At 37.7% G+C, this 14539-nt stretch overlaps 1 protein-coding gene across 1 annotated transcript in view; it reads right to left on the reverse strand.

The window, feature by feature from the left end:
• Positions 1–3723: 3723 nt before the first annotated feature.
• The window catches only part of LOC110441162 (paired mesoderm homeobox protein 1-like), a 43060-nt gene continuing 32244 nt past the window's right edge, over positions 3724–14539 (reverse strand). The window contains exon 3 of the mRNA XM_021484263.1: positions 3724–3882. Coding sequence (XP_021339938.1) covers positions 3724–3882 — 159 coding nt within the window. The remainder of the gene's footprint in view (positions 3883–14539) is intronic.

A 14539-nucleotide genomic window follows, 5' to 3' on the forward strand; every position in this document is an offset into this window, starting at 1 on the left:
TTTCACCCCCTTTCAAATCTTCATATGAGTGTGATCAGGTGTGTGTGTTCTACTTGTAATGAGACAATAACAACACTGCATTACTACAGCCCAGAAACGTCAGAAATACTCTTCCTTTTATGAATGAATTCAAAACCGTATAGAAGGTCCCGTTTCTATCTATGTATGTAAATGCAACCCCTGTGGATGAAGCAATGATAGCCATTCGGTCTGCTACAGAAGTCGTAAACCTTTCAAGTAAGAGTAATCTACTGTCTCCGCTTACTTCAGAACTAAACGTAGGTTGCAATCTTACAGTTTTAAGTCAGCATGAAAATGAGGCGATGGCCGCAAAAAAAGAAGGTTTAATTTAGCGGCAAGGAGAAGCTATGACGGCCACGATCTTGCTTCAGCTTTATATGTGGCAATACATTTGACCACGGTTGTTGCAGATAACGCTAACTTAGAAAAGAATATACAGCACCTTTAATTGAACATTGTACTACATTGTAATATGTTATAAAGAAAATAGGTTTCTTTGTTGTTAGTTTGTTGTTAATAGTAACTATAGTAACTATGTTTTAGCTAACAAACTATCTTTACATTTTTTTCTCATACGTATTTATTTTCTATTAAAAATTCGCTTACATCTGTATACATTATTATGTGAATTGCGTCAATAGTACTGTATATAAACGACTTCACTGTACACTAAATCGTTATCCGAATTAATTTTTTAATACTCGTTTATTCTTTGTACAGTTGTTAACCTATCTGACTCTATGTAAAACACTATACTTCTATCTGTATAAAACATTATCAAACTCGAGCTGGTATTTATGATTGACTTATTTTACGGTTGTTATTCTGTCTCTAGAAGAAACCTGTCTCTTCATAAAACATAATTCAAACTCCCCATTAATAAAGCATAATACTAGTATGTCCCAGCATTAAGTATAATCCAAACACTCCTACATCAAACATGGTTCTGTCTCTACATAAAACATTACCATAACACTCAATATATACATCTGTAATATGTTTCTACATAAAACATTACCATAACACTCAATATATACATCTGTAATATGTTTCTACATGAAACAATATCATAAGAAACATTAATATCTCGTCATCCATCCTAATCCAAACATTCCCTGTATAAAACATTTATCTCCCTCTATATATAGCCTTATCCTTCCAATCCCTATGTAAATCATTGACCTCCTCTGCATGATACATATTCCTAATACTCACTTTATTTAACATTATTATTATATATGCATCAAACATTATTCTAACACTTTCTATATAAAACATTAACGTGTCTCTCCACACAATAATAACCTAACTGTCTCTATGAGAAACATTGCGTTGTCGCTTTGAACCATTGCAGTTTCTTTGTTTTTATCACTATAACAGACAATTTACTATGGGGCAACTAGCTGTCATTGATCAGATTCCTCTTACCACTATATACGTGTACTCGCTTCTAATAGCTCACAATATAAGGCTTCAACCCCAATCGATTGAATCTGCAACAAAACAACGAAACCAATATTTGAACATCTTTATTTTATTAAACACCAAAGTTCGAAAATTCACCCATTATCGTTACATAATCCTCTGCACATTGTAGTTTAATGCGGGATCAACGGAATCCTGATGAGTGATTAAAACGTCTGACACAGTCCACAGAAACCTCACAAATCACAATGGTGACAAACGCATTTGGCGAAAACAACCTTAATTACGCATAATTTGTCGGCCCAGACATGAATGTGCCACGTCTTGTATAGGCTTCAACTTCTATTAAACTCAGTAAGCATAATGATATTCCAAAGCGCACACTTTGGACGGGATATCTACAGGTACCGTCACCGTGCCTGTAAATACAAACCGTATCAACTATCAACTAATCTTTTAATCTTTGGTGATGACTCTCTAACCCATCAAGAAAACACTATAATTTGTCTAGCCGGCCAAAATTATATACTCAAAACTAAAAGATTTCAAATAAACGAATAGTCCTTAACAATTTCATTTTGACATATATATATATATATGTATGTTGTGTTGCATTCGTTTTACTACTATGTTTTAAAATGTATTTGGATTGATATGCTTATTCAGTGATTTTGCCATTGCATTTCTTTATACCATATTATGTCACTAACTGACCATGATTATGATAGTTTGATAAAGTGATGTGTTACTTTGAAAGAGCAGGACGTACCAGGGACGAGGCGGGAAAGTGTTTTATGGACTTATATTTGATAAGTGTGATGGCTAGTATGTGAACTGTAACGTTTTTATTAATCACGGCGGTGCTTTGTGACATACTGATTTTGTCAATAGTTGATCTAGTGGTGATTTATTTATGTAACTTGTATATACATTTTTACCTTTATCGAGTGTCCATTTACAGGACTGCTGACATTTTCATCTACTATTGCATAGTTATATTTTACAGAATCGTGTTCCACATACTCATTGCAATAGAGCAATATGATATAACCATTTGATGATCATATGTATATTATATGTTATTCATTCCTGGTTTCCACTGCATACCAATCCATTACCGCCTCCCCTATTCCCGTAATTAGTCTATTGTACATATTACTTCATTCTTGTAGCTAGTGATGAAAAGTTGATTACTAAGCAGGTAACAAATTTACATAAGTGTCACGACACTTATTTTTGTTTCCTTTTCTGTTTTATAAAACATGTACTTCTATGTATTGTCAAACAAAATTTGAATAAAACAAAGTTTAAACCAAATACAAACAAGCTTAACAATTCAATACACGCTGTGATATTCGATTATACATTTGTTTGATTATGGCCGGGAGTTTAGTCGATCAAGATTTCTAGTTTCCGATTTTAATAATTAATGTAAAAAGTGTCAGCGTCCAAGTGGGCATCGAGTGCATGAATAATTATCACGTGATTTATTTTCAGTTTATTGATCAATGATCAGCCATAACTGTTCCTGTCAATGATTGGGGATATTACTGTCCGTGATTGGTGTGGTAATTAGACACATCGCACACCTGCTGTTTGGGCCTTGTTGACGGCTAAGATATCGTCCTTTTCATCCGGTTGTCATGGTAGGAACAACCCGCCTATTCTGTAAGCCCCTGGTCAAAGAACCGTAACAACAAATATTTGAAATGTCCTTCTTTAGAACGGATATAAACTGCTGAATACCACTATGATCAATGTATCACATGGCATTCTTTCATTTCGCTTTCTTATATTGTTTGTATGCTTCTTGCGGAGGAGCCGCCAAATCGTACGATTGTTGTGATTTTAAGTTATAAGATGTAAAGTACCTTTAACTGATTAGCGTTCAATTTCGCCGTTGTATGCACATCTTTACAAAGATCATCACAACATTGAATATTCATACCAATCCCTATAATAGTTGTCGTAAGGTAACACACGTAATGCGATTAGCTGGTGGGCAGTTCATTATGTCTTTAGTTTGGAGGGTGTTATTTGTAAAGTCGTACACGGAACAGAAAGAGAGAGAGTTGATGTTTGGAATGTCCTGTCGAATCACGTGTTGATTTATCACACAGAACAGGTGTATCTGTGGACACAAATGATGATTTCAACTTCCATGTTACGTGGACACGTAATCTCAGAGACGTTTGAATGTGTTAATTAGGGATTATATTTGACCTGTGAACAAAACTAGATCATGAACTAGTGCAATCCTGTATTTTCCCTGGGCACTTAGGACTTGGAGACTGTCTGGGATTGGTAAGTATATCCGTTATTGCCATGGGTTACAAAGGATCGTGGTACAACCAACTCGCTGGTGGTGATCTTAGCTGTCATGTCAGGCGCCGGACTTTCTCTGAAGAAGTTTGCCAGGAACTTGCTCTGTGAGTGCTGATGAAGACAAAAGAGACTTTGTGTTACATGACAAAACGATAATGATAATACATTAGAACAGAAGCTGGTAGAGCCATCTCTATTGATTCAATGGGTCGTGCACATCCGTACTCTTGTTAACCGATATGATTGTTCTAAAATGACAATTTAACGTTCTGTACGCTATGTCTGTTCCTTACGAGCAGTGCAAATTAAAGAAATAGGAACCCGCTCCCATAAAATACTTAAATGCTTTTAAACCTTGTCTTGATTTAAATAGCCTAGCTTAGACAACTGTTACAGCGTGTAAATCGAAATTTAATAAATAATTTTATGTTTCAATGGATTCCGTATAGTTGACCCCTAAAGTAGATATATGACGCTTTGTGGTCAATTCTGTTTAAGTATGGACATGCGTCTTTCATGCTGGCTCTAAAGGTTTTGCCAGAATCATAGACTTGTAGTAATTCACGATGTTGTCTTCTGTATGTTTGAAAAAAGCCTGCACAGAACAGAAATAGTTGAAGCCGTCCACAACCCCCGTGCCCATACAGCTTATGTTGTCTGGGGGATACATCAACCCGGCAAGCACGCGCACCAGGTTTTAAACATAACACAATGACGCATTCGCGATCGAATATAAACAATTCCACTTTTCAGCGGTATATCAAACAAGTTCAGTTGGTCTACAGTCAATGATAAATTGGATACTTACACATGGTTTATTATATGAACCTACTTAGGGATGATGATGTGGACGTGTTAAATTCATTGACCTTTGAGCTCTTGAGTATGATATGCTTAATGATATTCATTTGCAAGTATTCATGAAAATGTTTCCTTTGTGAATATTTTACCCCATTTTTGTTGATTTTGAGGTTTCGTATTAGAGTTTTGTTTATACTCCTATACACTGTCACTTCCAAACCTCGGAATTTATTTTCAAAAATGTATTAAACGCCATATGGGCTTTAAAATACCCCATAAAACTCATTTCAAACAACTAAGGAATTTTTCCATGAAAATGTTTTCACACAATCAATTTCCCAAAATGTTGCAATCTGAAATTGGTTTTAAATTTAAGCATTAACAAACGACGTACGAGTTTAATGAAACACAATTAGGTACAAGTAAATACGAATAGATACATATGGTAATATCCTCAAAATCTCAGGAAAATGAGAAATTGTTGAAGTTCAACAACTCGAAAACAGGAAAAACAGGAAAGCAAAATGGAAATGGGATTGAAAACGTACTTTAAGTACACTGGAAACCTGTCATACGTTTATCACTGGCACTTAATCACGCTAAGTAACACATTAATTTGTGGTATTTGTGATATACAATGTATTGTTGTTTAATGGACAAGATCAAAATAAACATTGCTAGCATGTAATAAATAATTAACGATTTGTTACTAACTTCATAAAAAAAAACAGATTTAGTAAGTGTCGATGTGTTTCTGATGGTTTCGTAGCTGGTCTCATTGTTACACGTCTAAACACGTGTTACTGTATGTAGAAACTAGTGTCTGGGAAACCTGATTGCGCCGTCAAGATGGATGTGTTTTTTCCGCGAACTCTGCGTATGAAGATCCGTGCGACATACAGACAAGTCCGCGATTACTATATGGCACAGACAGACAAGTCCACGATCACTATATATATGGCACGGACAGACAAGTCCGCGATCACTATATAAGGCACAGACAGACAAGTCCGCGATCACTATATGTGGCATAGACAGACAAGTCAGCGATCACTATATAAGGCACAGACAGACAAGTCCGCGATCACTATATAAGGCACAGACAGACAAGTCCGCGATCACTATATGGCACAGACTGACAAGTCCGCGATCACTATATGGCACAGACGGACAAGTCCGTGATCACTATATATGGCACGGACAGACAAGTCCGCGATCACTATATGAGGCACAGACAGACAAGTCCGCGATCACTATATGTGGCACAGACAGACAAGTCTACGATCACTATATGTGGCACAGACAGACAAGTCCACGATCACTATATGTGGCACAGACAGACAAGTCCGCGATCACTATATGTGGCACAGACAGACAAGTCCGCAATCACTATATATGACACAGACAGACAAGTCCGCGATCACTATATGTGGCACAGACAGACAAGTTCGCGATAACTACATGTGGCACAGACAGACAAGTTCGCGATCACTATATTTGACACAGACAGACAAGTCCGCGATCACTATATGTGGCACAGACAGACAAGTCCGCGATCACTATATGGCACAAACAGACAAGTCCGCGAACACTTTATGGCACAGACAGACAAGTCCGCGATCACAATATGTGCCACACACAGACAAGTTCGCAATCACTATATGTGGCACAGACAGACAAGTTCGCGATCGCTATATATGGCACAGACAGACAGACAAGTCCGCGATCACTATATATGGAACAGACAGACAGACAAGTCCGCGATCGCAATATGGCACAGACAGACAAGTCCTAGATCACTATATATGGCACAGACAAACAGGTCCTAGATCACTATATATGGCACAGACAGACAAGTCCGCGATCACTATATGTGGCACAGACAGACAAGTTCGCGATCACTATATGCGGCACAGACAGACAAGATTGCGATCCCTATATGTGGCACAGACAGACAGACAAGTCCGCGATCACTATATGTGGCACAGACAGACAAGTTCGCGATCACTATATATGGCACAGACAGACAAGTCCGCGAACACTTTATGGCACAGACAGACAAGTCCGCGATCACAATATGTGGCACATACAGACAAGTCCGCGATCACTATATGTGGCACAGACAGACAAGTTCGCGATCACTATAGTTGACACAGACAGACATGTCCGCGATCACTATATGGCACAAACAGACAAGTCCGCGATAACTATATGTGACACAGACAGACAAGTTTGCGATCACTATATGTGGCACAGACAGACAAGTTCGCGATCACTATATATGGCACAGACAGACAGACAAGTCCGCGATCACTATATCTGGAACAGACAGACAGACAAGTTCGCGATCGTTATATGGCACAGACAGACAAGTCTGCGATCACTATATGTGGCACATACAGACAAGTCCCCGATCGCAATATGGCACAGACAGACAAGTCCTAGATCACTTTATATGGCACAGACAGACAAGTCCGCGATCACTACATGGCACAGACAGACAAGTCCGCGATCACTATATGTGGCACAGACAGACAAGTTCGCGATCACTATATGTGGCACAGACAGACAAGTCCACGATCACTATATAAGGCACAGACAGACAAGTCCACGATAACTATATGTGGCACAGACAGACAAATTTGCGATCACTATATGTGGCACAGACAGACAAGTCCGCGATCACTATATGTGGCACAGACAGACAAGTCCACGATCACTAATGTGGCACAGACAGACAGGTCCACGATCACTATATAAGGCACAGACAGACAAGTCCACGATCACTATATGTGGCACAGACAGGCAAGTTAGCGATCACTATATGTGGAACAGACAGACAAGTCCGCGATCACTACATGGCACAGACAGACAAGTCCGCGATCTCTATATGTGGCACAGACAGACAAGTCCACGATCACTATATGTGGCACAGACAGACAAGTCCACGATCACTAATGTGGCACGGACAGACAGGTCCACGATCACTATATGTGGCACAGACAGACAAGTCCGCGATCACTATATGTGGCACAGACAGACAAGTCTGCGATCACTATATGGCACAGACAGACAAGTCTGCGATCATTTTATTTGGCACAGACAGACAAGTTCGCGATCACAATATGTGGCACAGACAGACAAGTCCGCGATCACTATATGTGGCACAGACAGACAAGTTTGCGATCATTATATTTGGCACAGACAGACAAGTCCACGATCACTATATGTGGCACAGACAGACAAGTTAGCGATCACTATATTTGGCACAGACAGACAAGTCCACGATCCCTATATGTGGCACAGACAGACAAGTCCACGATCACTAATGTGGCACGGACAGACAGGTCCACGATCACTATATGTGGCACAGACAGACAAGTCGACGATCACTATATGTGGCACAGACAGACAAGTCCACGATCACTATATGTGGCACAGACAGACAAGTCCAAGATCACTATATGTGGCACAGACAGACAAGTTTGCGATCACTGTATGTGGCACAGACAGACAAGTTCGCGATCACTATATATGGCACAGAGAGACAGATAAGTCCGCGATCACTATATGGCACAGACAGACAAGTCTGCGATCACTATATATGGCACAGACAGACAAGTTCGTGATCACTATATGTGGCACAGACAGACAAGTCAAACAGCGTGGACCTACTTGATACGCACATTCTAATTTCAATTTCAGTTATATTTTGCTTGTAAAAAGACTGCAGACTGTTTTTGGATAGCTATTTACGGTACTTAAAATGCCTTCTCAGTGGCAGTTCCATGTTTTTGAAGAAATGGGTTAAACATCCGCAGAGCAGGAACAAATAGTCGAGAAAAACATTCAGGCGACGTCATTTTCAATAAAAGAAATAAACAGATAAATTTGACCCGCGTTTGTACTTTGGTTACAGAAACCACAACAATAACAACAAAAACAACATCAACATCAACATTGTTCAAAGTCTGTTTGATAAATGACTAAATACCGAGCGCCATAATACTGTAGTAATGTGTTTGATAAAAACGTTCTCTTTTTGAGATCTTGGAAGAAATAATGTAAGATCAGTAAGAGGAAATCGGTTAACGCTGATTATTTTTCTTCATTACTGGTTCGCATTAAAGTTCCTTATACGTATTGCGGTGACCGTTAAGGAGACGGATCGCGTTGTACAGCTCGGCTTGAGATGAGGACTTGACTGCCTATCCAGTGTACATCACTGCAAGCTATGATTATTTTCGGTTAAAATGTGGTATAACTTGACCTCTGTGCAGCCAGTTTCATTGTGAATACTGAGATGATAGCGACAGATACACACCCATATTTACAAAAAATGTAGCAATGGTGTTCCGTACTACGGGAACCACGAATGTTGGTTGGTTTTGATTGTATGTAAATGAAGGTGGTAGGATTTTCTTCAAACACTTCAGCGCTGATGAGAAGAAAATGTTTTGCCTGTTGTCAGATCATTTTGTTTTCCAAAATAAAATCACTTCAATGGAAAAAATAAATACAAAGTGCTCAATTATTATTTCTAAGTGAGGCGAAACATATAATTTTATAACTTTTATGATTACTTCTTCATTGCCGACAGAGGTCGTGTTTGTTCCAATACAAAACTAAACTTGTCAGTATGGTGTGCTGCAGTCAAACTTACACGTGCAAGGCACTGCATTCACAAATACTAATCTACGACTCTGCAACATTTAGGTCGTTAACGCGGAATCGACATCGTACAGAATGGCATTGTGGATTTAACTTGACTGTCACAATTACTCTAGTTTTCGCGAAGTTTCAGAACAGTTGCAAGCTGAATAACTTGTTGGCATTTGAAACAAAATTACGTATTTTAAGCAATTGGGGCTGTTGACATATTTTGAATGGGTTTTAAAGTGACATAGGTCATAGAAATCAACACGTTTTCTTTGGAGAGTTTTTTGTTATATGAAAGTATAATATTTTTCATATTATTTCAAATTATTGAGGAGTGTTCAATTTCTTAAATAGGTTAAACAGAGGGTTTACGTTTCAGTATCGATCTTCCATTATATGTAAACAGTTTTTCACCATACGATAAAAAATAAAATACTTTTAAAAGCTTCGGTTAAAGGAATTACAATCTTTTACATGAATCTTATAAATGGTGAGCTTTTCAGACTGCAGATTCTGACAGTAGTTGTGATAATCCTTGCAGTACTGCACATCATTGCCTTTTCTTCGTTATAATTTCAAAGGCATTCTCTGCTTTTGATCCCCAATGCTTTGAATCTGAATGTGGTCATTTGCATTTCTTAACGATTTTCAGTAATAAAGATCTGCCTGTAGGAATACACATTACAATATTTAGAAATGTGCAATATAAGACAATTCAATAGTAAAATGTTTAGGTAAAGTGAGAAGGAGAATGTATAATGAACTAATTGTGCTCAACTTTAGCAATCAAATTTATCTAATCTACTAACAGTTGATATAACAGGTCCGTACTGTGACTGATCTACGATGTATTATATATATTAGCCTATTGTTCATATTTCAATAAGTTCACCATGAAAGGCATACTTTACGTTACATACCTGTAGTATCATCAGGACATCGTCCGAACACAAAATGTTGGCTTCGTGATATTTCTGAATTACTTTTATCAAAGCGTCGACATAAGAAAATATTCATATCTCAGCTGTATTGTCTAGCTACGCCTTAAAAATGTTTATCTCCGGGAGTACATTAGGGCCATGTAAAAAAATCGTTTTTTCGTATCAGTGACTCAAAATTTCGGAATGTTGTCTTGCGATTTTGAGAAATTATGTCGAAATTTGTTATTTTATCGAAATTTGGAGTTATTTTATCGAAATTTCGAGTTAGTACGTCGAAATTTCGAGTTAGAACGTCGAAATTTCGAGTAACTTACACGAAAAACGTTTTTTTTCTGCATCTTCTATCACAAGATAATTTTGCTAATTCAAGATTATGTTAATATTATCTGAATTTATTATACAACATTCTAGACTGTGTCAAAAGTAAAAAGTGTTCTTGCATTAAGCCATTATTTTGTAATTTTCTTTCAAAGAAAACAAATACCAACAAATAAGAACTGTACTGACATGATCAACACATGGCTTGATTGTATGTTACATTTGATTTCAGAGATGAGTTTTTTTTACCTCGTTTAATGTTTCCGGAAGCCTACATAGATACTAGCCCGTGTTTTGAAAGACTAAAGTACATTTTCGAGTGAGAGGTACTGGTTTGGGTGTACCGCTAAAACCTAGTACAGACAGGATTGGTCATATCGGTACCTGCACTGCGCGTTATTAAACTAGCTGAATGGCGTATTTATAGTTATATATGTATATATCTTCACAAAGTTCATTGATTGCTTCCAATTATTGCGTATACAGGTTGTTGTTTTTTTCGCAAAGAAACTCAAATTGGCACTGAGCCCTCCGAATAAAGCAATCGGAAACAGCAATACGCGTTACCTGTATAGACGCTCGAACTAGTCTGTCCCAAATAATTTATTTAAGTATCGCTCTTTTGAGTACATATCTACTTTTGGTATTCTAACGTACACACCCTTAGCATTGCAACGTCTCCTCCCCCCTGCCAATTTAATGAATATATTCATATATATAGACAAACATATATACAAACAAAGACGTTTGACCCTATTTGCATCTGTTTTTCTCGTTAAGTACACTCCCGCTTGGAACCAGTGAATGAAGATAAATATGTGTGGGGAGTTGGGTGCCGGGACTATCGTGTGACAAATTCAACACAAGGTACGTCGTTCAATCATGCCGCGCATGACGCCGGCCGTTGGGACGGACGCGACCAACCGGAGATAAATCTCCCTACAATCCAGACAACTCTGTTATCTTGAACGATCGTGAACATGGTTCTATCTACATAAACAGGAGAGATGTACAGTAAAGTGTCTTTGTTTAATACGTGTGACAAAAACTGTTTCCATGGAAACACTATCAGTGTCGCCTTTGAAGACTCGCGATGAATAGACAAAGGGTTTAGCATTGTTCACAACAGAACAATGACAGATAAAATCAATTTCTCGATTTTTAGGTCCTCCCATCTTCTTCAAGCACCTGCAGAGGTGCATTAAGCATTACGCATATATGTAATAAGATCATGTGAGCGTAATTATAGCTAACACGCTCGTCTGTACTTGGAATTTATAAATATTAATAAATAAAATCCCTTGTCATTTGACTTACATGGTTAAGTTTGACACTGTTCAGCAGTCCCGACAGGCTACATGTATCTTACACGTACTTAGATATAAGTATACATGATGTACATCGGTTTCGGAATATCTTATGAAAAAGCTATGTACAAAAAATAGACATCTGAACCAGGAATTATATTGAAGCAATGTCAATACGACCTACGAGGATATTTGACAATGTGTACACATGCATGATGTACCATTGGAAACTCTTTTATTCCGGAGCATGGTTTAATAGACAATTTTTGAAAAGAAAACCATACAATGTGGGACTTTTACGAGAAAGAATCACGATGAAAAGAACAAAATGTAATAAAATTTCAGTTTTCTGAGTGTGAATAATTCAGTGGGGCTAAACCGGGATTCGAACCCGGACTTTAGATTATTTTACTATCCAACCAAATGAGCTTCCTGGTCAACGGAAGTGTATGGCCGAGTAGAGCTTTCCTACAGTTATATCCAAACGGAAATAAAGGGTAGGCTACAGTATATAGAAAAAAAAACCAGTGCAATGGGACACAGATCCATAACCTGATATGACACACATGCAAACAGTAAAGACCGTTATAGTCATTTTTATTTTGCCATTTCTTTGCCAAACACAGCAAATGACAACCATGCACTATACTGAAGAGTTTTCCTAAGACAACTATTTAGTGTACCACATTTAATAGTTCTATCATGTTCTCCTATTTTTATAGGTAATGTGTTTTCTATCGATACCCGCTAAATGGCATGACATCATCACCTGAGGATGATATGAACAATACATTTACGCTGCTGAAATTGTATTAAACGAACAAAACTTGATAAACCCTAAAGTCGGCTACATTAGAATACTCTTTAGAGATTCTTTTTCAATTTTCCAGAACATCGAATTGGAGGAAGGACGTATGCAACACGATTTAAACTTTCGATGTACATGCCTAAAGGAATCGTGCAGACACCTATTTCTCTGCATTAAGAAGACGTTTAACTCCAATTCTCGGGGCAGATCGATAACTGTATTAAATTTGTCTGGATGTGCTGTCAATTTGTCAACTAAAACAAACCTTAATGGTAATGATGACAGTTCGCATCTTCAAGATTTAGTATCAAAAGCGAACTACAGTGTACCAAAGTGTAGTAACACAATACAGACAACGTATCAAGGAATAAATGACAACGTGACTGATTCACACTCAAATCACTGTTTACCACATTTGGCTGTTTGCCTAGGATCACAAGACAGCCCCATTTAGCAGAATGTATCGGTCAAGGCTGAAGTAACCATTTACCTGACCATTGTGTAAAAATGAAAAGAAAGCTTTAAAATCTAGAAACATTTAAATGTCACGGTTGCATTACTCAATTATTGCTAGAAATTTAACGTGGGCGAAATTATTCTTACGTCATGGCCAGGTGTCATTTGCAGCAGTCATATTGACAAAGTTTAGAATGTGTTTAGAATCACAATAATAAATTGTTTCTCAAAAGAATACGTTCATCAAAGAAAATATACCAAACCAAAAAGCGAACATATGTATATTTTTTCCATCGATTTAATAGCTTATCAATCAAAATTGCTATGACTACTTTTATGACCTGTTTCCTCCATTTGGTACAATTATTAACATTTATTGTCTGACATTTACACAATGCTAACCTACAAGTCGGTGATTGAGAAGAATGAACCCACAGCTGTACTTAGGATTGCCTTTGATATCCTCTACTTTCGGACAAAAACCTCTCCCTATTTCCTAACAACCTTTCCCTAATTCCTAACAACCTTTCCCTACTTTCTAACAACCTTTCCCTAATTCCTAACATTCTTTCCTTACTTCCTCAATGTAACAACCTTTCCCTTCTTCCTAACAACCTTTCCCTACTTCCTAACAACCTTTTCCTACTTCATAACAACCTTTACTTACTTCCGAACAACATTTCCCTACTTCCCAACAACCTTTCCCTACTTCCTAACAACCTTTCCCTGCTTCTTTACAACATTTCCCTACTTCCCAACAACCTTTCCTTACTTCCCAACAGCCTTTCCCCGCTTCCTTACAACATTTCTCTACTTCCTAACAACCTTTCCCCATTTCCTAACAACCTTTCCCTACTTCCTAACAACATTTCCCTAATTCCTAACAACATTTCCCTAATTCCTAACAACCTTTCCCTACTTTCTAACAACCTTTCCCTACTTCCTAACATTCTTTCCTTACTTCCTAACAGTTTTTCTCTACTTCTTTACAACCTTTCCCTGCTTCCTAAAAGCCTTTCCCTACTTCCTACATGTAACAACCTTTCCCTACTTCCTAACAACCTTTCCCTACTTCCTAGCAGCTTTTCCCTACTTCCTAACAACCTTTCCCTACTTCCTAACAACCTTTCCCTACTTCCTAACAACCCTTATCTACTTCCTAACAACCTTTCCCTACTTCCGAACAACCTTTCCCTACTTCCTAACAACTTTTCCCTACTTCCTAACAACCTTTCCCTACTTCCTTACAGCATTTTCCTACTTCCTAACAGCCTTTCCCTACCTCCTAAAAACATTTCCCTATTTCCTAACAACCTTTCCCTACTTCCTAACAACCTTTTGGTTTTATATCGCCTTATATATATATGCAAGCATACATTACATAATGGAGGCACGTCCTAAAAAGACTTTCGCTGTTCAAAGGAAGTTAAAATAATTTTATGTTGTTAATCTGAGTTTGTATCCGTCTGTTACGTTGT

The sequence above is a fragment of the Mizuhopecten yessoensis genome, unplaced genomic scaffold, assembly GCF_002113885.1.
Source record: "Mizuhopecten yessoensis strain PY_sf001 unplaced genomic scaffold, ASM211388v2 scaffold1779, whole genome shotgun sequence".
NCBI lineage: Eukaryota > Metazoa > Mollusca > Bivalvia > Pectinida > Pectinidae > Mizuhopecten > Mizuhopecten yessoensis.